Here is a 23,407-nt window from a genome sequence, read left to right as displayed (position 1 = left end):
AAGACCATCCTTTATTACAATGTTAGTTTATGGTAATGCATGGAAATTTCAGTTGGAAATGTTTCCAGCTTCAAGAATTCAGACCCTTGCCCAATCTAACAGATTTATACATTAAAATGTACATTACATACAGGAGCTCCTTTTTGAGCAAGGGATAATACTAGAAAGCTCATGAATTTAATGACACCAGAAGTGCCTGTCCTAGAAAAGGTTGCCATGTTCCTTTCTCAGCTCTATGTTGGTAAGAATGGCCTGTTGAGACTCAGCACGAGGTGAGCATGTTTCTACACCAAAAATTGAAGCCTTGGTTTTCAGAGTCCAAGTTGATGGTGACTTGGGACTTCAAATTCTGCCCCTGTGGCAGCACAGCTGACCATTCTCTGGGAAATTAGCCTGCAAAGAAACTAAGTATCAGTTTTACTTTCTACTCCAAACAACAGTCATTCAACAGTATAAAAGATATCTTCAGAAAACCTTAGGTTCACCACTACACAATCTGCCGGTAATTCCAGCTATTTTGGGTGATTTCATCATTTGATACCCTTTTCTACAAATCAATTTTAACAAAACTAGCTGCTCATTCATTCTACCACGGGGGTAGCCATTGTCCAGATCAAATCTTACCTCTTTTCTCAGGGTGAGCAGCCGCTGCCACCACCAACTCTGAAACGGCACTGACTATCCTTCAGCACTCAGAACCTGGGGGAGTGAATAAAGCATTTATAGACAGACAGCAAATGCTAAAGAACTGGAGGCAGTTCTGATCATAGCCTCAACTATAAATCTACGTCCATCCTAACAAACAAAAGTCCTTAAGAACTTAGTCATAATTGGCTTCTTGGGTGTTTGTAACCATTTAGTTACAGTACTTTAAACATCACAAACCATAGACTCTTTTTAAGGATGAGGAAAACTACATCTGAGAGTATTGCGGCAGTTTGCTCAGGATTATACAGCCATAAGGTAAAGGAACCCTGAGTTCGCTCTGCACTCGGCTCCACTGCCAGTATCTGACCAAAAGTAATTTTACATCCTTCAACGTAACACCTAAGCATCCTCAACCACTACTTGCTCTGCAGACCAAAGCTTACCGCTCAGAAGGCCAATGCTCCCCACGCCAATACTCAGCTGTTGAATGCTTGCCGGTCCCTCACTAACTTGCAACCTGAGTGAATATAGAAATTAAGAGTCACAGTTCAGAGCAACTTACTCCTGGCACCAACGACCTGTGAGGACTTGTTGACTGCAGTCAGCCAGGAATTGTTATCGTCAGTTATCGCTTCTGACGGCACTTCCTATTAGTGATTTCATCAGAGCAGTCAAGCACCTCTCCACTCCCAGTACTGCTCCAGAGCCCTGGACATTAACTGGAATTATGCTAAATGTTTTCTTAAAAACAGCCAGGGGATATTTTAATGGAGTTTGTTTATGCAGATAGCTGCAGTTTAGTTTAGTTCCGTGTTAAACCCTACCTAGACCAGGCCTTACCTCAGGGTGGGATGCTGCCGACTTCGATTCTCTGCAGTGGGTCTGCCACCTGCAGTGTCAGACGGATGTGCATTTAGGGCAGATTCTGGGAGTTACACGCAACTCAACTGGTGGGGTTTCAGCGACTGCGATCAGAGGCATAAAAATCGTCAGTTATCGCATCTGACGGCACTTCCTAGTTATTAGTATCATCAGGACAGTCGAGCAAGTTTTCCTCGTGGTCCCATTACAAACCTCACCACCCACGTGCAGCGCCCTCCGGTGCAGGTAGACCCCGACATACCCCGTTTTCTCGGGTTTGCTCACTCCTAACGGCGAGCCCAGGGAAAGGGGTCCCGGCCTTCGGGTTCCTCAGGCTCCAGCGAGGGCGGCGGGCCTGCAGGTCAAACACGCGTGCTGGCCGTGAGCCTCTGCCCACTGCGGCCCTGCCAGCCTCTAACACCCAGCCACAGCGCCTGCCCGGAAGCCCACGTGGGCGAAGCCAACCTCCGCCCTCCAGTTAAGCTTCCCGAAAACATCCTCCAAAAACTTGAAAGGCACTAGCTCATTTGCCTTTGCAACCACCTACCAGAGCCAGAGGCAAACACAACTCACCTCCATTACAGCTTTAATGAAAAGGTTGCTTCTGCGGTGTCCCAGGCCCTTAAGGAGTTGGAACATTCCACTCTTCACAGAAGGGAGGGTGATACTGACAGAGACTCACAGGAACTTCCGCCCCATTTAACAATACAGGCTCACGCCACCCAAGGTTTCCCCCTACTGTACAGCTGATGGTCTCTTCCATCGCCCCGGGAATTCTGGGCCACAGGCGCGCAGCGAGGTGCCAGGGCGCCTGCGCAGGGGCTGGACCGCGGTTGCTGGGTGTTTAAGTTCTGGCCCTGCGATTGCTGCGCTGCGTGACCTTGAGCAAGTTGTTCATTCTTTGTGAGGTTCCGGTTGCTCATCTGGAAAGGAGATACCGGCGCCACAGAAGGTTGTTCTGAGAATCACATGAGATAATGTATTGGAAACCCTGCAGAGCCTTGGCTGGGCAGTAGCTGCTCCTAATTCTACCGTGTTTCCCCGAAAATAAGATATAACCGGAAAATAAGCCCTAGCATGATTTTTCAGGATGACATCCCCAGAACATAAGCCCTAGTGCGTCTTTTGGAGGAAAAATTAATGAAAGACCTGGTCTTATTTTCAGGGAAACAGGGTAAGAAACATTGCCAGTCTGCTCTCTCCCCACAAATATTCCAAAATATCCACGGGGCCTGTCTGTCCACCCTTGCGCTCTGACAGCTCTCACCTCCTCTTTAGAATGACCTCTAAGGAGCGAGCCAGCATTCTCCTCTGATTCACCCAGGCTTCTCTATCCGTGCTCCTGTCTCACCAGCAGTGGAAACCTGCTAATGCTTTCCTTTTAGCATATGAACATGCTCAGGTCTTTCCCACTTTAAAAAAAAAGAATGCAATCCATGCATACACATTTTCTAAACTCACATTACCCTAAGGGAGAGCAATTCATTTTGACTGGAATAAATAGGAAAAGTTATAATGAGACATTTTTTGAGCTGATCTTAGAAATAAATGTAGGATCTTATTGGCAGAAGGGGTTTCCAGCGAGAGCCAGGTCAAGGGGTCAGACATGCAGGAGGTCCATCAGCCTGCATGAAGAATTTACTGAAAGTGCCAAGCACAACATGGGGGGCAGGAGGGGTGTGGGAGAAGAGGTGTCTGGAAATGCTTGGGCAAAACTGCAGAGGGCTGGGGATGCCAGCTAGTGCATCCTGTGAGCACTGGGGCACCTCTCAAGCCTTCAGAACACAGACGTACCATGCTTCTCTTGTATCTTAGGAAGGCCCCTCTGGCTGCCCTGCAGAGAATGGCTTACAGGGGTGGAAACTGTGCAGGAAGCCCAATGGGGAGAGAAGGCAATAATCCAGAGTCTGAACTAAGCCAAGGAGCTCAAAGGCTTGGAGAAACATCTTGGAGGTGTCTGGCGGCTGTGGGGGAGGTGGAAGAGGTGGTTGTGTTTGCCCATGTCCACCACCATGTCTGCCATGACAACGGGCACAGCACCTCAGCCAGCTACCTGCACCCAGGAAGACGACAGTCTTGAGGCTGGGGGCAGCAGGTGAGGATGTCCTGTGCCCAGAGCGGGAGCAGCCCAGGCCCAGACACAGGCTGTGCCCACAGAGTCATGCAGATGTTGACCAGCCCAAGGGCATGGTAACTTTGTTCAAATAATGTTTCCAGGAGAGTCAGTCATGAGAAAATATTTATTTATATTTGCCACTAACGTTCCCTGGAGCCAGAGCCATCAGATAGGGCTGGAAATACTCCCTGTTTCTGTCCTGCCTGCCTCCTGCTGCATCTGGGCCATCAGTGGGACTCCAGAAGCCGGAGGGGCAGATGATCTTCCTCCAAGGCACTGTCCTCCCTGGGCTGGGCAGGGTTCTTCATGGTGCCTATAAATGGGATGAAAAGCACTGTGACTTGGCCCTTGGGGTGTGTCCCCAGGAGGCAAGTGCTAGGGAAACAGGAGGAGGTCATAGCCATGAAACCACATCATGACCTGTGGACAGCAGGGGATTCTGAAGTCCCCAGCAATCCCTCTCTCTGCCTCCCTTCTTCTACAAGCATTTCCTGAACTCCTGCCTTGTGCTAGTGAGGGGCCCCCTCCCAGGCTTAAGCTTTCTGGAGGTGACAGCCTTTTGCATTAGAAACCAGGACACCTGAAGAGCTAGAGGGAAGTGCTAGAGGGAAGTTAGGTGTTCAGAGAGTTCATAGGAGAGAGGGGACCCAAACCATAAGAGAGGTGGCAGATTTGGACACCCAGAGGAGCAGGAAGGGCACTTCCAGCACAGACAAGGCCCAAGGAACGCAAAGAACAAGAAGCATGGTAGACAGACTGGCTGTCACATGGCGGGAGGTGTGGGGAATGGGTGGACAACAGTTTTGGTCTTTGACTTCCACACTGACGAGTATGGCCTTCCAGGCAGTGGGAGGCATATTGTAATGAGGGCCATGTGTAGTTTTCTCTACGTAGAGGAATTGGAGTGGGATACACCTGAAGCAGAAAGACTTGTCTGGAGGTCAGGGTGCAGGATGAGCAGCCCTGCAGGATCAGGAGAAATGAGGGGTGAGGGCAGAGAAGCCAAGTGGCTGCCTGGGCAGTCTGCAGGACACTCAGCACCAGACAGAGGATGTGGGGGCAGAAACCATCAAGGCCTCCCGCCTGGGTGAGGAGGGGGTGGGGCTACATACGTGTTATCTGGGAGTGCAGCCCAAGGCTATTCCTGTCGGGCATGTCCAGCAGGCAGTGGGGCGTGGGATTGGGGTGTGGAATGCTTGAGGCAAGAGGAGGAGCAAAGTAACTTTCAGAGTTTTGGCAGTGCAGGGACGAGAGAGAGAATTAAGGAAGAAACACAGAGAGGGTGGGCAGGAAACACACAGGTTTGCGAGGGCCTTGGTCAGGGACCCAGGAGCCTAGGAAACCAGTGAGCTTTGGAGCAGGAGGCCAGAGGAGCCCCCTGCACAGCGGTGATGGGTGACACAGGAGGCTGTGGTAGGAGGGGTTGGGGCTACAGGCACAAACAAGTGGAGTCTGTCGGACAATGAATGAGAAAGGAGAGGAGGAGAGCTGATGGAAGATAGGGTAGGAGCTATTGAAGGTTCCAGAAATGGTATACTGTGGAGAGACCTAGTCCTCGGAACAGGCATCACTCTTGGTGAGAAGCAGCAGGGTGCGGATAGGAGGGGCCATAGCCATACTAGGCCATTTTAGAGTGGAGAAGACACAGGCCATGAGAGGTGGGAAAGGCTTCTCCTCAGAGATGTAGGAGCTGGAGGTGGGAAGGGGCTGGGGGCTCGTGCAGCGGGGGTAAGCTCAGGGGCTCAAGTCAGCAAGGCTGACCAGGACAGAGCCAGTGGGGGCTCAGGGAGATGCCTAAGCTACGGGCTGAGTGGGGGGCCCCTCCCTGACTTGGCTCTCCAGGCTCAGCCCAGGACTGGCACTTGAATGGGCAAAGGGTGCAGAGGATTGGAACCTGCCAGGAGGGGATGGAGATGAGGAGGCGGGAAGCAGGACAGGATGAAGGTTGGGCTGGTGAAAGTACTAACAGCCTCAGAGGTTTTCCCAGGTGACTGCCTGAAAACAGGCCAGCTAAGAGGTGAGGGTGGAAAGGACAGGAAGGAAGCACCACTTTCACAGAGTCAATCTTTTTAAATGAGTGGAGCTGGGGCGTAACCACAGAAGAGATCCTGCCCCGGACTCTCCGTGGCTGTGTGGCCAGGCAGGCAGGCAGGCACACACACACACACACACACACACAGCCTCTCACCAAGGCTACTCACCAGGGATGCCTGGCCCTGAAGGCTCCTCAAACACCGTAGGCAGCGTCTTCTCCCAGGCAGCCCAGTTCACTTCCTCTACCCTGAGGATGACAGAGCAGCTCTGAGGCTACAGGATGCCAATGGTGCAGCCACCTTTGCCCCAGGAGAAGGGCCCCAGCTCCTGAGTGGGTGGACTGAGCAGACATTCCAGTGGACAAAGAGACTGCAAGGAGGGTGAGGTTTCTCTGCCCTCCTGCACAGGACACTGGGCCACCCACGATCCCCTCTAGCCCTATGCTTGCAGCTATCAGCCTGCTGCCCTCTGGACCAGGTGCCCACATGGAAGAACAGGCATCCGTCCCTTCAGACTGTTCACAGTGACGCTGAGTTTCCTGAACATCCAGAGAAGAGTTCAGATCAGGTGTGCCTTTGCGTTCCCAGGTTCTGGGGCCCTATGTGGCTACTCTCTACATGCCTAAGACCCTCCCTTCTCCTTGCTTAACTGTTGTCTCGTGAAAATGTGTTTCTGGCTGTCTATCTGTCACCAGGTTTCCTCTTTCAGTGCCCATGCCTTCCCTGGGCATGGAAGAGTTTGTTCCCTGTGGAAGGGTTGTAGCCTCCGTGGCCAGGTGAGGGGGTTGGGAGGGCAGAGCAGACCAGCCAGGGCAAGGCTGGTGTGTTATAACGTGAGTGTCCCTCTGGCTTCTTGGTCTCCTAACTGTACCCCATTTCAGGCCGGAAGGATAGGTCAGGGACCACCAGGAAGGGACCTTCATTTTCAGCCAGTGGGACAGGCAAATGGCCAGACAGGTAGAGCACCAGGCAGTGGTGGTCCCAGGCCTATGAGATCCAGCATCCCTGACCTCGCCTTGGGGGGGAAGAAAGGCGGGGCAGAGTCCCCGGCACTCCTAAGCCCTTCCTTTCCCAGCAGCCCTGGGTCATGGCAGTGGTCCCCTGGTTTTCAGAAGACTAAGGCTGGCGGCACCATCTGCCCTTCCCTGCCCTCTCACTCACCTGAAGCACCAACGCTCATCGGCGCTTCCGTCCAGCCTGGTGCCAACTCTCAGCATCACACCTGCCCGCTGCTTCTTCCTCTTGCACCACCAGTAGCCATTCTCCATCTCCAGGACAGAGATGGCTTTCTGGGGACAAAGGACGCATCAGATAGAGCAGTCAAGAAGATGCAACACAGCACTTTCCAGTACAACCCAAAGTCCACTAAGTGCATGGATTGGAATCCACTCCAACTTTTGAAGACCTGTGTGGTGTTAGGCCCTCACCCCCTCGGAATCTCAGTTTCCTCACTTAAAGACCGAGGACACTGTATCTGGTAGTTCGGGAAAAGTCAGCACGTGAAGAGTGCTCAGCAATTACTTGCTGTTGCATCATTACAGGTTCCAGAATTTCACACCACCTGGTGAGAAGGTTCCTTTGCTCTACCCCACACATGGGCCTGCCCACTGCCATACGAGGTAGGTAGGGCGTAGAACTTTGCAGGGGAGGACACGGAGGCTCAGAGAAGACAGGGTTAGCAGTGAATTGGTAACACGCTCCAGCCTCCTGGGCAAGGCTCTCTCTGCACCAACTGCCCAGACCTACTACCCCTCACCCTTCCCGTGTCAAGAAGCAGCTCTTGCTTCCACTGTAGGTGGGTGTCATATCAGCCTCCAGCTTCAGGGACCTCTGGTCCCCCAATTCCTCCAAGCCGGACCAGCCCCAGGATTGCACAGCCTGCCTGCCTCACCCACCAAACTGCCCATTTAAATTACGATAAACACAGAATGGGAGCTCATGAGGGCGGACTTTGTTTTAATGTCTCTACTGTGTGTTTAGAACTATGTCTAGTCCCATTGCAGGCACTCAAGAAATACTTCATAATAATGATGCTGATAATAACTAACACAGTGAACACCTACTCTGTGCCATGCACTGTCCTAAGGGCTTTGGAGCTAAGCTTATTCAATCCTCACAGCAGCCCTATGAAGGAAGGAGTGGCTGATGGGGACCCTGACAAGGGCAAGCCCACCTGGGGCCCTGGACCTGCTCCGGGGGCCCAGCTCAGCTGAGTCTTGCCCACTTTTCACTGGGCCCAGAACTTGGGGAGGGGGGGAGGAGACTCCCGGGGCACCTGCAGCTTCCAGATGCTCCAGCTGTCAGTGGAGACGCTGTTGACAGTCTCGCTCATGAGGGCAATAAGCATGTTGAGCAGCAGGACGTAGGTGAGCAGCACGTAGGCCAGCAGCAGCAGCAGCACCACCCCGCGGAAGCGCAGCTGGTCCTGGAACGCCAGCTCGCCCATGCCGATGGTGAACTTAAAGAGCTCCAAGGACGCGTCCAGGATGCCACCGTATGGGGCCGAGCTGTCCTCCTCACCTTCCTGTCCTGCCTGCAGCCGCAGTGCCTCCGTGGCATTGGAGCTTGTGGGGACCCCAGGGTCCCGGGCCTCACGGCTCAGACTCACCAGGGCTGCGGGAGGATGGCAGGGGGTCCTCAGCCAGGGGAGGCCAATGGGCAGACTTGAGAGAGTACAGGGTGGGAGAGGGTTGGGCAGGGGCCAGAGGGGGGCCTTTACCTACAGCGAAGCCGAAGAGGAAGACTAAGTAGACCAGAAGGAAGCGGAGCAGGTCCCGCAGGATGACCTAGAACACACGCGCCAGGAGCGGGGTTGGGGGGGGGGCCACCAGACATGACCCCAGACCCTGAGAATGGGTTTCCATGTACACACCGCCCCCTCCACACACCTAAACATCTGCATACACTGGGCCCTATGGAGCGACACTGAGCAAAGGGTCTTTTAAAAATCTACATGAGATCACACGATTTTCTTGCTTAAAACCCTCCAAGGTCAGAAAAATTAAACACAGAATTACCATATGATCCAGCAATTCCACGTCTGGGTATACACCCAAGAGAATTCGAAGCAGGAACTCAAACAGATATATGTGTACCCACGTTCATAGCAGCATTATCTACAATAGTCACAAGGTGGATGCTTCCCTTTTCAAGGGTCCATTGAAGGATGAATAGATAAACAAAATGTAGTGTATCCATACAAGGGAATATTATTCAGTCTCAAAAAGGAAGGAAATTCTGACACGTTACAACATGGATGAACCTGGAGGACATTATGCTAAGTGAAATAAGCCAGTGACAAAAGGACAAAACTGTATGATTACATTTTTATGAGGTACTTAGAGTAACCAGATTCATAGAGACAGAAAGTAGAGTGGTGGTTGCCAGGGGCTGGGGGGAAGGGGAAGGAATGGGGAGTCAGCTTCGAATGGGTAGAGAGTTTTAGTTTGGGAAGATGAGAAAGTTCTGGAGATGAATGGAGGGGATGGTGGCACAACAAAGTGACTGTACACTTAAAAATGGTTAAATGGTAAATTTTGTTATGTATATTTTACCACAATTTAAAAATGTTCTAAAAACCTCAGGGCCTCTCGACCTGCCTCCCTCTCCCTCACTCTCCCCAGCCTCCTCGCTCTGTCTCACGCCCTCCAGCCTTGTTCTGCTCCTGGCCTTTTTCTTTGCTGTTCCCTTTGCCTCACATGCTTCTTCCTTGAGTCTGTGCTGAATCATTCTTTCAGGTCTCAGCTGTCACGACTTCCCAGAGGCCATCCAGCCCACCCTGTCTGAAGCACTCTCTGCCCAGACATCCTCCGTCACACTGTGCTATGTATTCCCTTCATAGCGTTTGGCAGTCTGTAACATTTTCATTTGTTTTCTTAGTGTTTCCATTTCCCCTACTGGAATGTCAGCTTCAAAAGAGCAAGGACTTGTCTATTTTGTTAGTGAACAACACTTAGAACAGGGCCTGGCCCATAGTACATACGTCCTAAACATTTGCTGAATAAATAAATAAACGCATATCCATATGCCCAGCTGTCCCATGCACAGGCACACAGGTGAGCTTGTGTGCGTTGTCTCTGCTCCTTCGGTGTGCAAGGATGCATGTAGCTCCTGTGTGGGCACTTGCAAACACACGTGCAGGCGTTTGCTGATGCCTGCAGAGTGAGAGCAGGCATGGGCACGCTTGTACTCATGCTTACATTCAGCGAGTGTCTGGGTGCGTGATGCACAGGCAGACAGGCTTAGGTTCTCCTCTGCCCAGGTTAGCTGCGGAAGATGCCTGCCGGCTGAGGCCCAAAGGAATCCCACTTAACTGTGGGATCCAGCCATTCCCAGTCTGGTTGCAGCGGGGTCACCCCAGACTCACCTTCTGGATCATGACGCTGTAGATGCCGGTGTGCTGGAAGCCACGTGTATAGTAAAGCAGGTTCAGCCAGCCCAGCACCAGTGAGGACACCAGCAGGGGCAGGTACCACTCGATGGCCAGGAAACACAGCACCTGAGACAGCACTGTGAGCAGGGCCTGGACCAAACTGTGGGGGCAGGGTGTGGGTCAGCTTGCAGGCCACTTGGCAAGGCCCCCTTCACCCCCACTGGCCAGTGCTGACCACCACTGCCGCTCCCACGACAGTCTGATGGATAAGAAGTCCTCCATCTGTCTGGACGCAGTCAGGTCCTGACCTCCATCCCAGGCAAGTTATTTAACCCCTGGGGCCTCAGTTCACCCCCCGCCACCCCACCCCCCCCCCGCACCGTAATATGGGAGTAATATGCAGTAATCACGCCTGAGCTTTTGTGAGGCTTCAATGAGACGAGACATGTAAAGAGCCCAGGCTCCACTGGTGCATAGCAAGAACTTGGTAAATGATCTACAGGGATGGGAGTACGCGTATAGCGAGCCCCAGGTTGGACAGCGGAACTCCTGAGTCTGGCCTGTGCTCTGGTCCCAACCCCTTGGAGCTCCCTGGCTCTGGGTCCTCCCCTCTAAAGCCTGCCCGGTGTCCTCTGCCTGAGATGAAGGAGGAGTGAGGACTCACGTACAAGAGGATTTCAAAGTAGCTGTCCATGAACGAGATCCAGATGAACAGACGCCGTCTCCAGAAGTACCACAGCTGCGCGGGGAGGGAGGAGGACAAAGGACTGGAACTGGCTCTCCAGGCCACGACAGCAGCCCTGCTGCCCCTCAGGGCCTCAGCCCAGGCTCCCACTATGCCCCTGCCTGCGGGCCTTGTGGGAGCTTGGCCAAGACCACATCAGGCGCTCTGGCAGCAGCTTTGACTTTTTGGAGAGGCTCATGAATTTTGCTGATGGCTAAGATTTGGATCCTGTTTCCAAAACATTTGGATCCCATCTGCAGCAACCCACAGACACCCAGGGAATGCCAGGGGTCTCCTGGCTCCTTGTGGATCCGAGTGAAGAACTCATGTAATACATATGATGAGGGGGAGAGTTCCTTTCTCTCCCTCTCCCTGCCTCCCAGGAGCCACCCTGTATTCCAGCTGACCTGGATTTGGTGCCCAGGTTCTGCCCCCTCTGAGAGCGTCTCAATGCCATGGCCCAGCCTGTCTCCTGCAAGCTTGCAGCATTTTCAACTGAAGAGGTCCTGCTGGGGGTGTTGGGCTGAGCCCCACCAGCCCCCACTCTTCTGTGCTCCCCGAGTGAGGAATGCCCCAGCCCAGAGACCTGGCGGGGGCTTCTAGCTCGATTCCCTAGGAGCAGAGCAGGCACTGTCAAGGAATCATAGGAGCCATTTGCTACCCTGTGGGCACCTCAGAAAGCATAGCAGGGAGAGTGCCCAGCCCCAGAAGGCAAAGCCTTCAACTGCGAGGACGCAGGTCAGGGTTCAACCAGCTATCGGATTTGGTGTCCCTGTAAACGAAGGGACTGTGGTTAACTCACTCTGAGGTTCCTTGTAGTTCTAAGTTTGTTCCTGGGTGGGCTGGGAGTGGGGGGGGGATAGGAGGAGCCCTCACCTGGCTCATGAGGAGGTAGATGCCACCAAACAGGATCAGGATATGGCCCAGCAACAGCATGGAGTTTCCAGCTGTCACTTTCATGGGGAGGAAGGCCTGTGAAGAAATACTTGGGTAGGACCACCAACAGCCCACCTTCTGACAGCCACAGCTGAGAGCCTGAGCTGTAGAGAGACCACTCGAAGCAGCAGAGGGAACATGAGCTCCGGGGCAGGACCCCTGGATTCTAGTCTATTGAGAGAGAGGCACAGTGCATAGTGGTTGGGAGCATGGGGTTGGGAGCCAGACTGTCTGGGTTCAGATCCCATCTCCACCACTTACAGCCTGTGTGACCCTGGGTAAGTTACTTAAGCTCTCTGTGCCTCGTTTCTCTAACTGTAAACTGGGGATAATAGTTCATCATCTCAGAGGGTTGTTGTGAACATGAATTAAATAAGTTAACACCTGTCAATCACTTAGAATACTTTCTCACATCTGGTATACACTAAGTATTAACTATTACTGTTGTTCTTCCTGGGCTGCTGGCATCCACACTATCACCAGCTGGGTAAGAGCTTGAGCACATCACTCAAGCAGTCAAACCCTCAGCGTCAGCATTTGCAAGGTGGAAGTGGTAATCCCTGCCCCAGCTTCTCCCAGGGCTGGTTCCAGGAGGCCTCCCTAGGATGTGTCCCGCCTCCCCCGGCCCGGCCTTGCCTTCTCCAGGGCAGGCTGGTGGTAGGCAATAGCGGTGAAGATGAACATGTAGATCAAGTAACACAGGAAGTTGAAGAAGAATCTGGGGATGAGCAAGTCCCATTTCGCCTGCAGCAGTTTGTTCAGCGGCTCCAAAACCACCATTCGGTGTCGGTGCTGGGGTGGGAATGTGAGAGCCAGGGTCCATTCAGCAGGTATACATAGGGGCCCACTCATGCTGGCCTCAATGCAAGGGCCGAAGGAATGGAGGGGAGAGGGAGGGGAGCCCCGAGTAACCCTCCCCACCTGCCTGCACCAGACCGTCATGGCTAGGGAGTGACCCAGGCCCTCTCCTTCCGGTCCAGAGCAGGTGCTGGTCAACGAGAGGCCCGCAGTGGTAGCCACCAGGACCCTGGGATGATCTCCACTCAGGTGAGACCGGAGTGTGGAATGAGTGTGGACCCAACAGTTGGGACCAGGACGTGCAGCCACACTCCCACTGGCACAGGAATAGGGCAGGTGTGGTCCAGCAGACACTCCGAGTTGTGGACCTTGCAGGGAGCTCTGCCAGGCCCCCTCCACTCACCCCTGCCCCTGTAGGCTCACCGGGCTTCTGCAATGAAAGGCGATGACCTCCAGCACTGAGTTCTCCTCCCAGCTGTCCACAGAGGCCAGGTCGTACAGCGACACCCGCACAGGCCCGTAGCACCACTCGGTGAACTTGCGGGAAAGGGGCTGGTACTGTCCCGAGAACTCCCGTTGCAGGATGTGTCTGAAAATCTGCAGGGCAGGCCACGTGAGCTTGGCTGCTTGGTTACCTCCCAGCACTGACCGGAAGTCTGGGAAACACTCTGTACCCAGCAGAGCTGCCCACTGTCTGCAGAGCTGCAGCAGACACGTGCACACACACTGTACAGATGGGTCCTTGTGTGTGTAAACTCTTACATAAATCTACACATGCTCAGCCACCGTGTGGACGTTCCTACCCGCCCACATATGCCCAGGTCTGCCAGCCAGCGTGGCTCTTCCTTCCCTACTCCTGCCCCTCGGCCTCTTGCATGGACTCCTCACACGGCAGAGGGATCTCCAGCCCAGGGGTCCTTAAGGACCCTTGAGATCAGAGGCTAACAGCTGCCCATGTGTGTGCCCTTCGTTGGTCAGAGTCCAGAGCTTTTAACAGATCAGAAAGGGTCACTAACCCAAACAGGTGAAGAAGTAATTTAGTTTCACAAATGAGGAATGGAGGGGAAAGGAGGACCAGGTTGGGGAGCGGCTTCCACAGGCCACACAGACAACAAAGGGAGGTTCCCACTCCCCAGGAGCCTTGGAGGGCAGGAATAAAATAGCAAAACTTCTACTTATGTTTATTGTTATCTTAGCCTTCAAAAATACCTGAATTTAAGCATAGGGCCCTTTGTAAACTGCACGGTTGTATACCAATGAAGCCAGCTTTGGCAGTAAGGATCAGACAACTGGTGAGCCATTTGGAAAATGGTAGAGCTGGATCATGTTTACTCTTTAGAACAAAATGACTTCCAGATAAATCAAAATTTTAGGCATTAAAAATGAAACTGCAAAAGCCTGGAAGAAAATATGGATATGGAATACACATACACATAAGGTTATAGATATATAACCTTGCAGAAGGATTAAGCAATAACAAAACCAAGGAACCCTAAAGGAAAAGATAATTACATTCACATACATAAAAATGTAGCAGTTCTGTGCGGCAAAAAATACCATAAAAATTAATGTTGAACTGGGAGAAAATTTTGGAACTGTCATAGTAAACAAAATGCTAATATGTTCATTACAAAGAATACTTACCGATCAAGATGAAGAAAACTTAATAGTAAATTTAATAGCAGAATAGGCAAGTATATGAAAAGACTGTCTCCTAATCAAGAAACCCAAATGATTTTTTAAAAAATCCCTGTGTTTTAAATGTAATATGTAAGTTCAGATATAGTTTATCAATAAATACACACATGCATGCTGAAAATGTTCTTACTAATAGGAGTGTTCATTCGAAAAGTGGGGAGACCACCGATCTAGGCCACCACTCCAGGCTCTTTTTGTAGAAATCTCAGGGTGAGTCCTGCTGCTTCCTGGAAAGGTGGGAAGGGGAGGCCAGCCACTCACCTCGATTTTGCCCTCCTTGGCGGCCAGCTTCAGGGGCGTGAGGCCCTGCAGGTTGGAGATGTCCTCAAGTTGCACGGTGGGGCAGAGGTCGGCTCCAGCTTGGAGGAGGCTGTCGTACATCTGGATCACCAGTTTACTATTCTCAGCCGAGTTGTCTGCGATCATCACCAAGGCATGCAGGACCGTGTTGCCCAGTGAGTCAGTGGCCTGCAGGCTGGCAGGCTGGTTTTGGTTCTTCAGGAGGTAGCGCACTACATCCCATTGCATGGTGCACGCAGCCAGAGAGAGGGGCAGCTCACCTGGGAGCCAAGGAGGTAGCTTGGGACTCAGGCCTCCCAGCTTCCACCTGCCTCCTCCTCACACTCCTTAGACAGAACACCAGGCCTCCTCGAAACGGGGCAAGCACCCCTGGGAAAGGATGGAGCATAGTCTTGGAGTACCAGGCCCCACATAAGGCAGCAGTGCCTTCTCCTATGAGTGCTGGTAAATGCAGCCCTGTGGGTGCTGACACAAGGGAGAGGGGACCAAAGCTCTTTGCCATCTAAAGGAGCAGAACAGGGGACAGCCATCAAGGTCCCCATCTCCCCTGCCTCTCTCTCTTTTCTTCAACAGAGCCCAGGCCCACTGCTGCCTAACACAGACACCCTTTAGCCAGGCCCTGTCTGGCTGAGTCTTGTCACATGCCAGTTCTAGCAACCATTCCCCAGCCCTGGTCCAGGCTTGGGAGTGTGGCAAGCTTCTTTGGCCAGACAAGGGCAAACATCTCTTAAGACAAACTGCTTTTGCAAGCAGCCTAATGATTAGGAGCAGGGGTCTTGGCATCAGACAGACCTGGTTTGAAGGGCCAGCTCTACTACCCATTAACCGTGTGACCCCACTCTGTGCTTCAATTTAACCAAGAAAGACTGCTCACCAAAATAGAAACAAGTCCCTTGGCTTTTCTTCTGAAAAAAGTGGCCGCAGGCTCGGGCATGCACGTCAGCACCATTCTCCACCAGGAGCTCCACACACTGCAGGCTCCTCTTCTCGATGGCGATGTGCAGGGCACTGTGGCCTTGGTAGTACTCATCTGTGCACTGGGCATTCACCAGAGGCATGGGATTGCCAGAGTCCTGGTCGATCTGCAGCAGCGGCAGGATGCAGGCATTGGCCCCATCCCGAAGGTTCAGCACGGCCTTCATCAGGCACGTCTTCCCTGTGGAGCCCTCTGTGGGAGAAGGGGGGGAGGGGTGTTCAGGCTGGAGCGGCTGGGCTGCCTGCCAGCCTGCACAGTGAGCCCAGGCTCCCAAGTGCTCCTGGGGAGGATAAAAAAAGATTGCCACACATGACTGGTGGAAGCATAGCCATGATGTAGTGTATTGAGTCTCCACTGACTACCATTTCTGCCCGAGAAATTGTTTCTAAGACATAATTTGTCCTACGTGCAATGTTGTCTGTACAAGAACACTCGGAGTGGTGTTTGTTCAGTGGCTCCACCACTTAATGGCTCTGTCTCCTCAGGCAAGTCACTTGGCCTCTATTAACCTGTTTTTCTCACTGTAAAATGGGGATATTCCGGGGTTATTGTCAGGATCAAATGGAATTATATACAAAATGCTTAGCACACAGAGGGTCTGGCACACGGTATTGCTGAGGCCAAAAACTACAAACAATCTAAATGGCCAGTAAAAAGGAGTTAGTTAATGAAATGATGGTAAATCTAAACAATGGAAAACTCTGCAGTTGTAAAGTGACTGAGTTAGAGGCATACATATGGAAATGGACAATACTACAAGATGTGGTACGTTGGGGGAAAAAGCACATTACAAAAATTAGTGTACATGGCACAACTCCATTTAATAAATACAGAGGGTGCCAAAAAAATATATACACATTTTAAAAAAAGAAAAAACTGTATTAAAATTAAAATACTCAATATATACCGGTAACAAAAGATAAATAAAAGTCACGTTTGACTTCTGCAATTACAAGAGGTACTCAAAGTGGTTACCATCAGCGTAATTTTAATACAGTTTTTTCCTTTCTTAAAATGTGTATACACATTTTATTTTTGGCACCCTCTTTATATACCTAACACATTTAAATAGCTAGAAAAGATGTATCCCAAATTATTAACAGGGGTCCGGGAGAACAGATTTTTTACCCTCAGCTTTATGTATTTCATTATTATGAATCTTCTAGGATGCACAAGTTATTTTTCCAATCAGCCCAAACAATAAATATATTGAGATTTTGGCTAAAGAGTGCTCTGAGATGGGTAAAGTATATGATATGTGTATTATATCTCAACAATGCTGTTATTTAAACAGAAAGGAAGGAAGGAAGGAAGGAAGGGAGGGAGGGAGGGAGGGAGGGAGGGAGGAAGGAAAGAAAGAAGAAAGGAAGGAAGGAAAGAAGGAAGGAGGGAAGGAAGGAGGAGAGGGAATGCACTGCGGAATGCATTCAGCCACTGAAATGGGCTGGAGGTGGCAGAGGGAGGCCAGGCGCTGGTGGGGTGGCTGGAAGCGGTAGGCACAGCCAGGACTATAAGCCGCGTCCTTGGCTCTGTCAGCAAGGTCCCCCTGCAGCTATTCCAGCAGGAGGGCTGCTAAGGACACTCGCCCTTAAAAAAGAAAGAAAGAAAAAGAACACCAGCCCCTTGGCTCCTGACCATGGTCAAGGCCCATCCAGCCAACTCAGTCTCAGCACAGCTGGCAAGACCTGGCGGCTCTGGCCCGTAGCGCAGGCCTACCTGTGTACACGTCGTCGGTAAGATACTTGCTGGTGCGGCGAAGGTACTCTAGTAGCCCAGCCAGTTCCTCAGGGACACCCCTGGCAACCACGCTGAAGAGCCGATCACGGTCAAAGCGGTTTGGGTCCGGCTGGCTGCAGGAATGTAGTTTGTGAATGATGCTGTAGAAGAGCCACAGGCCCCCCAGAAAGCTCCCCATCTCAGGGAGCCCTGTGAGCACTGTGTGCCCCGCAGGTCCAGGATCCCATGGGAGCCTTTCTGAGGACCTCTGCCCTCCCAGGGCAAAGCAAGGAGACCCCAGGTGCTCAGAGCCCCAGGAGGGGAGAGGGGACTGACTGCCCAAGGCTCTGGTCCACAGCATCCCTGTGGCTCCAGGCATCACAGATGTTTCTCAGCATCGGGTGCCTTGATGATCTCGTAATAGGCTCATAATCCCACAGTGCCAATTTCAGTATAGGAACTTGTCATGGCTCCTGAGCTGGGATCCAGGTCGGAATGGGGCTATAGGAGGTGCCCACAGACTGTTGGGGGCTGTATGCACTGCTGGTTTCGACAAAGGAATCGAGAAAAGTCCCTCATCCTCTCAGAAACCACCCACTGTGGGCTAATAATGGAGTATCTGCACATTTTAATGCACACTTCAGCCCCGGGGGACAGATAAATAAGGAGATAAAGTAACTTCACCAAAGTCACAAGGTGGCAGAACCAGGTTCCCATGGGGGCTATCTAACTAACTCCAGACCCTGACTCTTAACCCCAGAGAAACTCTAGGCTGGGCAGACAGAAGTTTTTCAGAGACATATGTGCCCAGCACTGAAACCTATCAGATGCTCACTGGAGATTTACTGAGAAGCCACACTTCCGGGAAAGGTCCCAGAAGCGTCCTTTTAGCTCTTCAGTATCTAGCAGTGTCTGGTGACAGGGAAGGGGAAGGAGTACCCCCTCCTGGACATGTCACTATTCACAGAAACAACCTCATCCTGGGGGGTTCCTGGCACCACAACCAGCATATATGAAGGGACAAACAAAGGCATGTGTGTGCTATTTGACACTTTGGGGACCCTCAAGTCCTAGTTTCATGACTCCCCTGGAATGGGCCAACCAAGTAAGTGTTGTCAACTCTGATGAGTGCGGGGATTGTTGGGATCAGTCGTATCCTAAAGTATCCCAAGCCGTATTCATGTGACTGATAGGGCCCAGCCCTGCCTCCTCCACACCAGGAAGCTGCATGTCTGCCTGGCCTGGTCAGCTGCACCATCATCTGCCCAGCAGACCACGTGGCCACAACATGACCAAGAGGGCTCTGTGGCTGACTAGGGAGCCCTGTGGGTAGTCCACCCAGGGGAAGTGACTGTTTGGACAAAGTTATTTCCTGTTGCAGAGTGATATCATACTCTTGGGGTAGGGAAGCCCCACAAGGGCACAGATTGAGACACCAAAGGGCGTCAAGGGGCCCATTCTGCTTGTCAGGGAGGCCCCCCAGCTCCTGAAAGCCTCGCACGCATCCTCTCCTGACCTGGTCTTAATCTGACAGTGCTCCTCCAGCACAAACAATATAGGGGGCTCTGGGCTGGGAAGCCAAAGCTGGTGGCTGTGTCCCAGGCATGAGGAGGAAGGAAGGGGCTTCTCTGACAGAGTCCTGCCTAAACCATGAGAATTCTCCTGGTCAGACCTCGTATGTCAGACCTCACACTGAGGGGGATGCCAGGTGTACCCCTACACCCTTCCCACAGGGCTAGAAGTGGGCTCACACAATCTAAACTGGTAGAGACCACAGGATAATCAAAGTGAAGATGACTCTCAGGAGAAGCCCACCATCCACAATCCCCGAGTCTGCATCCCCTGGGCGACAGGTTCAGCCTTGGAGCAGAACCCAGGAGCTCCTGGGACACAGATGTCCTTGAGTCTCTCATCAGGTTGGAGTGTAGATCCTGCTACCATCTGTCACAGGGACATGACAGGGTGAGGGCCAGAGCACACACAAGGGGGATGCAAAGGTCAGTTGAATACTTGGAGCTGGAAGAGTATTTCCCTATGAAGAACACCTCAGAAAGCAAAAGGCCAAGAATAGGGAAGGTTCTAGAAGGAGCAACCCCAGAAAGCAGAGCAGAGTTCAGCCTGCCAGACCCAGGAGCCATCAGAGCCTGATGGAGGACCCCACAGGGGTGCTCTGATGTAAGTGAGGGGCCCTAGGGCTGCACCCGCATTTGCTGCTTCACCTGACACCTGCTCCCTTTCCGCGGTAGTTGAGATTCACTTTGATCTGAGGGGAGAAGTTCCGATCCTCTTCCTGGAAATGTGACTCCATGGGGGGTGGCCCATCTCTGCGGCCCAGCTTTCCTTTGTCCATATCAGCACCATCTTCTTCACCTCCATCGCATGTCTCCAGCCTGAAAGCCGGAGGGCTGGAGGGTGAGGTCATCCTGAGGTGTGGAAGCTGCTCTGTCCAGCTGGAACCTCTATGGAGACAGAGATGTCAAAGTCCCCTCTTTCCTCCCTGCCCCAGATAGGGAGGGGTAGGAGATCTGGCTGGGGCTGCAGAAAGAGAAGTTTAGAAGCTAAGTACATTTAGAACTACCCACTGTGTGGAGCTCAGCCCAACAGGAAGTGGAGAGGAGGGAGGAAGGCAGAGGGAAGAGAGGGAAGGAGTCTCCTGGCATGAGGATGGCTCTGTGTCCTGGAACAGGGTAGGAACAGGGACCCAAGAGGTTGGCCTCTTTGATGTTGTCCCATAGGAAAGGCCATGATTGTTCCCGACTTTCTCTCTGGGACTTCCTGATATGAGAGGCCACAGCTCCTGATTCAGGGGTAACAAATGTTTGCATCAACAGCACAACGCTTTCTCTACACGACATCTTGCCCAGTAGTCAATATTCACAACAGATAAAAGTGCAGTTGTGGGGTGGGAGCGGGTCACTCAACCTTTCACCACAGAGAGGGCGCTCTGGGGGAAACCGTTGGAAAACCACTAGTCTATCAAACCCCTCATTTTGCTGCCAGGACAACTAAGGCACAGAAAGGGGAAGTGACTTTCCCAAGGTTACTATGGTGTTTCCCCGAAAATAAGACCTAGCCAGACCATCGGCTCTACTGCATCATTTGGAGCAAAAATTGCTGTAAGACCTGGTCTTATTTTACTATAAGACCAGTTCCATAATATAATATAATATAATATAATATAATATAATATAATATCAGGTCTTATACTAATTTTTGCTCTAAAAGATGCATTAGAGCTGACTGTCCGGCTAGGTCTTATTTTTGGGGAAACAGGGTAGCTGTTGGCAGAGTCTTGTCTAAAACCACCTCACCCTATCATGACTTCCTCTTCAGTTCTTAAAATCTTTTGGGGCCCATCTGTATTTTCAGTCTGACTCATCTCTGAGGGCATCAAATGTCACCTCTCTGTGCCTTAGGGTCTCTAGTAGCTTCGGAGTGGGGTGGGAGACCCTCTGCTGGCCGCCCAGGCCCCCTCTGAGAGGCAGCCCCACCTCAGGCCCTTGGCGGGGCAGCGGGGCTCTATTGACAGCACTGTCTCACCCTCCCAAGAGAACTGAAACCACAGCCCCCATTGCATGGCAAGGTGTAAGCCACAGTGGGGGGTGGGGATGAGAGGAAGCCCCTGTGCCCCGCAGTGGGTAGAAGCAGAAAGAAAAAGTCAGAGATGGCTGGGGAGACAGGGTGGAAGAGGGCAGCAGGGAACAGAAAGAGCACGGGGTTGGGAAGTGGAGAGGGTGAGATGGTGGCAGGGCCAGGGCTCTATCTGTCCTGCTTCGGGCTCCCCAAGCCCTGAGGAAACTGGGTGGGGTACTTTCTCACATAAGCAGGCGAGGTGGGGACCTGGCTGACTGCCTCAATAGGCAGTTTTGACCCACCATCTTTCTACCCATCCTGGGGCTTTCTTCCTGAGACAGACACCATGTAGCTGGCTTATGTCCCTACCCCACCCCACCCTATTCTCCGCAGACCACCACAGACCTCAGCAGCAACAGCTGTCTGTCCAGCCCCTGCCTCCCTGCTGGAGCCCCCACCCACCCTAGCGGAGAAGGAAGAGGTCTAGCAGTGCAGATAGAGGGGACGGGAGCCCCACTTAGACCCTGGATCCGGGCTGCAGAAGCAAGGAGCCCACTTGGGGATCCCACCCCGATCATTCACTGTCAGGCTTGGGGGCCCCGCTCTTCAGACGCCCCCGGAATTGTCTTTCCGACTTACCCCGCACGGCTGAGCTAGGGTGTGGCGGCTGCTGGCTGCCGGCTCTGGGATCCCGCAGCCTCCGAGGCTGCGGGGGCTGCGGGAGGAAGTGAAGTCGGGAGGGGCGGCGAGCCCTGACAGCTCAGGAGCTGGAGCACCTCCCCAGCCTACTGGGAGCTCGGGCGGATGGGCTGTTGCCTCTCGGTGTTCCACGCCCTCAGCCCACCAGACCAGCCTGCCTGGTGGGGAGTGGGGATTAACTCCCCAGTCAGGACAGGGTGGCCTTCAGGGACTGACCATCTGGATCACTGGCCACACCCTGCTCTGGGAGACGCACCCCATCTCCTCCCCACCCTTACTGTCTAGCCACTGAGGCCCAAGATGGGGGTGGGGTAATTAGAGGCAACCCTTGGGTGCTGGGGCATTACCTCCACTGGGAGCTGGCATGGTGGGGGGTCTTGCCCCACTACACCGATCAGCCTCTCCCTTTCCTGACGGCAGCCTCTTAACAGACGTGTGGCTCAGACTGAGAACTGGCAGGCAGAGCCGATGTGGATGGCCCCCAGGGAGAGGAGAGAAGAGAGGCTCAGTCCAGCACATGCCCCTGGGAAGGCACCCCATCCACCCACCCAACAGTTTGAGGGGACTTTCCCACCTCCTGGGGCCTCCCCAAGGTCACTAGCCATGGGCACTGAGGATTGGACTTCCCCTAGTTAAAGGCGCTTCCAGCATGGGCGGTGGCGGGCAGGGGGTACAGGGACTAGGCATGTACTGCCCTAGTCTGAACTCAACCCTGGGGTTTCGAGACACAGTCACCATCCAGGTAGCCCTAGATACTTCCCTATTTTTCACACCCAAAAATCCAAACCTGATGGCAAGCCCCCTCTACACACACACACACACACACACACACACACACACACACTCCAAATTTAACAAATTTATCTGTCTTTGCCTGGTCCAAGCCACTATCATCTCTCCCCTGGGAGACTGCAGCCACCTCCAGACTGGGCTCCTTGCTTCCCTCCTGCCCCACCCTCACCCTCATAATCCATTCTCCTTACAGTAACTGGAGTGATCTTCCAAAAATGAAAACCAGATCACCTCATTCACTGGCTTAAGTACCCCACTCCCTAAGCAATGGTTTCCCCCAGTGCTTAGAATAAAATGCAAACTCCACACCCCTGTACAATCTGGGTGTCCTTCTCCATCACTCCACCTTCATCTCTCATTGTAACCCTGTCTTGCATTTACACTGTAGACCTGTGCTGTCAATATGATAGTCACTAGCCACAATGGCTATTTCAATTTAAATCAATTATAATGAAATTAAATTAAACATTCAATTCTGCAGTCACATTAGCCATTTTTCAAATGTTTAATAGTCACAGTTGGTTGGTTAGTGGCTACCATACTGCACAGAACAGGTACAGAAATTTTCCATTATCACAGAGAATTATATGAGACAGGACTGTTCTAGATATTCTGAACACATTTCAGTCTCTCTTCTGTTGCCTCTGAGCCTCTGTACAAGCTGTTCCATCTGCCAGGAACCCTCCCCCTGGCCACATACACAAACACTATCCTTATTCCCACCAATTCCTATTCATCTGTTACCTCTCCATTTAAACAAAACTTTCTCTGGGCAGCCTGCTGTGGAACTTAGACTGGGTTAGGGTTCCCACTATGTGTTCCCATGACACTTTGTACTTCTCTGATCATAACTCATTACCCACTATTATTAACATTTATTCATTGTTTGGTTTCACCTTTAATAATAACAAATGCCTACTGAGCACTCACTATGTGCCAGACACTTTCTCATATACTGCTGGTAGATTATAAAATGATGCAGCCACTTGGAAAAGAGTCTGGCTATTCTTCAAAAGATTAAACAGAGAGTTATCTTATGACCCAGCAATTCCACTCAGGCATGTACTCAAAAGAAATGGAGACACATGTCCACACAGCACTCATACACAAATGTTCACAGCAGCATTATTCATAATAGCCACGTGGAAACAACCCAAATGCCCGT

General features: G+C 52.2%; 1 protein-coding gene and 3 non-coding genes across 6 annotated transcripts; all 4 read right to left on the bottom strand.

The window, feature by feature from the left end:
• Positions 1 to 10: 10 nt before the first annotated feature.
• On the bottom strand, positions 11 to 21,695 carry TRPV2 (transient receptor potential cation channel subfamily V member 2). 3 transcript variants are annotated; one of them, XM_033090121.1, is made up of 21 exons: positions 21,391 to 21,695; positions 19,398 to 19,637; positions 17,179 to 17,312; positions 15,361 to 15,654; positions 14,448 to 14,746; positions 12,912 to 13,085; positions 12,327 to 12,482; positions 11,631 to 11,726; positions 10,699 to 10,769; positions 10,025 to 10,190; positions 8,378 to 8,444; positions 7,934 to 8,271; positions 6,820 to 6,947; positions 5,827 to 5,906; positions 2,777 to 3,938; positions 2,083 to 2,432; positions 1,772 to 1,864; positions 1,489 to 1,537; positions 1,092 to 1,165; positions 625 to 699; positions 11 to 393 (listed from the first exon to the last, which is right to left on the bottom strand). In XM_033090121.1, exons 2-15 carry the CDS (start codon positions 19,598 to 19,600, stop codon positions 3,853 to 3,855), a joined length of 2,292 nt encoding a protein of 763 aa, XP_032946012.1. In that variant the 5' UTR covers positions 19,601 to 19,637; positions 21,391 to 21,695; the 3' UTR covers positions 11 to 393; positions 625 to 699; positions 1,092 to 1,165; positions 1,489 to 1,537; positions 1,772 to 1,864; positions 2,083 to 2,432; positions 2,777 to 3,852. The 3 variants fall into 3 exon arrangements, with proteins under 3 accessions (XP_032946012.1, XP_032946013.1, XP_032946011.1); XM_033090122.1 differs by having other exon boundaries at positions 1,489 to 1,613; positions 2,083 to 3,938; XM_033090120.1 differs by having other exon boundaries at positions 2,083 to 3,938.
• On the bottom strand, positions 464 to 536 carry LOC117014134 (small nucleolar RNA SNORD65). Its single transcript, XR_004421438.1, has one exon. It is a non-coding gene; the product is annotated as a small nucleolar RNA SNORD65 (small nucleolar RNA).
• On the bottom strand, positions 1,248 to 1,318 carry LOC117014120 (small nucleolar RNA SNORD49). Its single transcript, XR_004421425.1, has one exon. It is a non-coding gene; the product is annotated as a small nucleolar RNA SNORD49 (small nucleolar RNA).
• Positions 1,618 to 1,687, bottom strand: LOC117014121 (small nucleolar RNA SNORD49). Its single transcript, XR_004421426.1, has one exon. It is a non-coding gene; the product is annotated as a small nucleolar RNA SNORD49 (small nucleolar RNA).
• Positions 21,696 to 23,407: the final 1,712 nt, after the last annotated feature.

Source organism: Rhinolophus ferrumequinum, chromosome 21 (assembly GCF_004115265.2).
Source record: "Rhinolophus ferrumequinum isolate MPI-CBG mRhiFer1 chromosome 21, mRhiFer1_v1.p, whole genome shotgun sequence".
In the NCBI taxonomy this organism is placed as follows: Eukaryota; Metazoa; Chordata; class Mammalia; order Chiroptera; family Rhinolophidae; genus Rhinolophus; species Rhinolophus ferrumequinum.
The sequence above is the reverse complement of the archived record's forward strand: the minus strand, read 5'-3'. Positions and strand labels throughout refer to the sequence as shown.

Bases quoted from the DNA above. Each gene is read 5' to 3' on its own strand.
- TRPV2 (XM_033090122.1), bottom strand. From the start codon at position 19,600: ATGACCTCACCCTCCAGCCCTCCGGCTTTCAGGCTGGAGACATGCGAT. The intron at 15,655-17,178 runs GTAGGCCTGCGC...CTTCTCCCACAG, and splicing joins TACCGACGACGTGTACACAG to AGGGCTCCACAGGGAAGACG. The intron at 5,907-6,819 runs GTGAGTGAGAGG...TGTCATCCTCAG, and splicing joins GATGAGCGTTGGTGCTTCAG to GGTAGAGGAAGTGAACTGGG.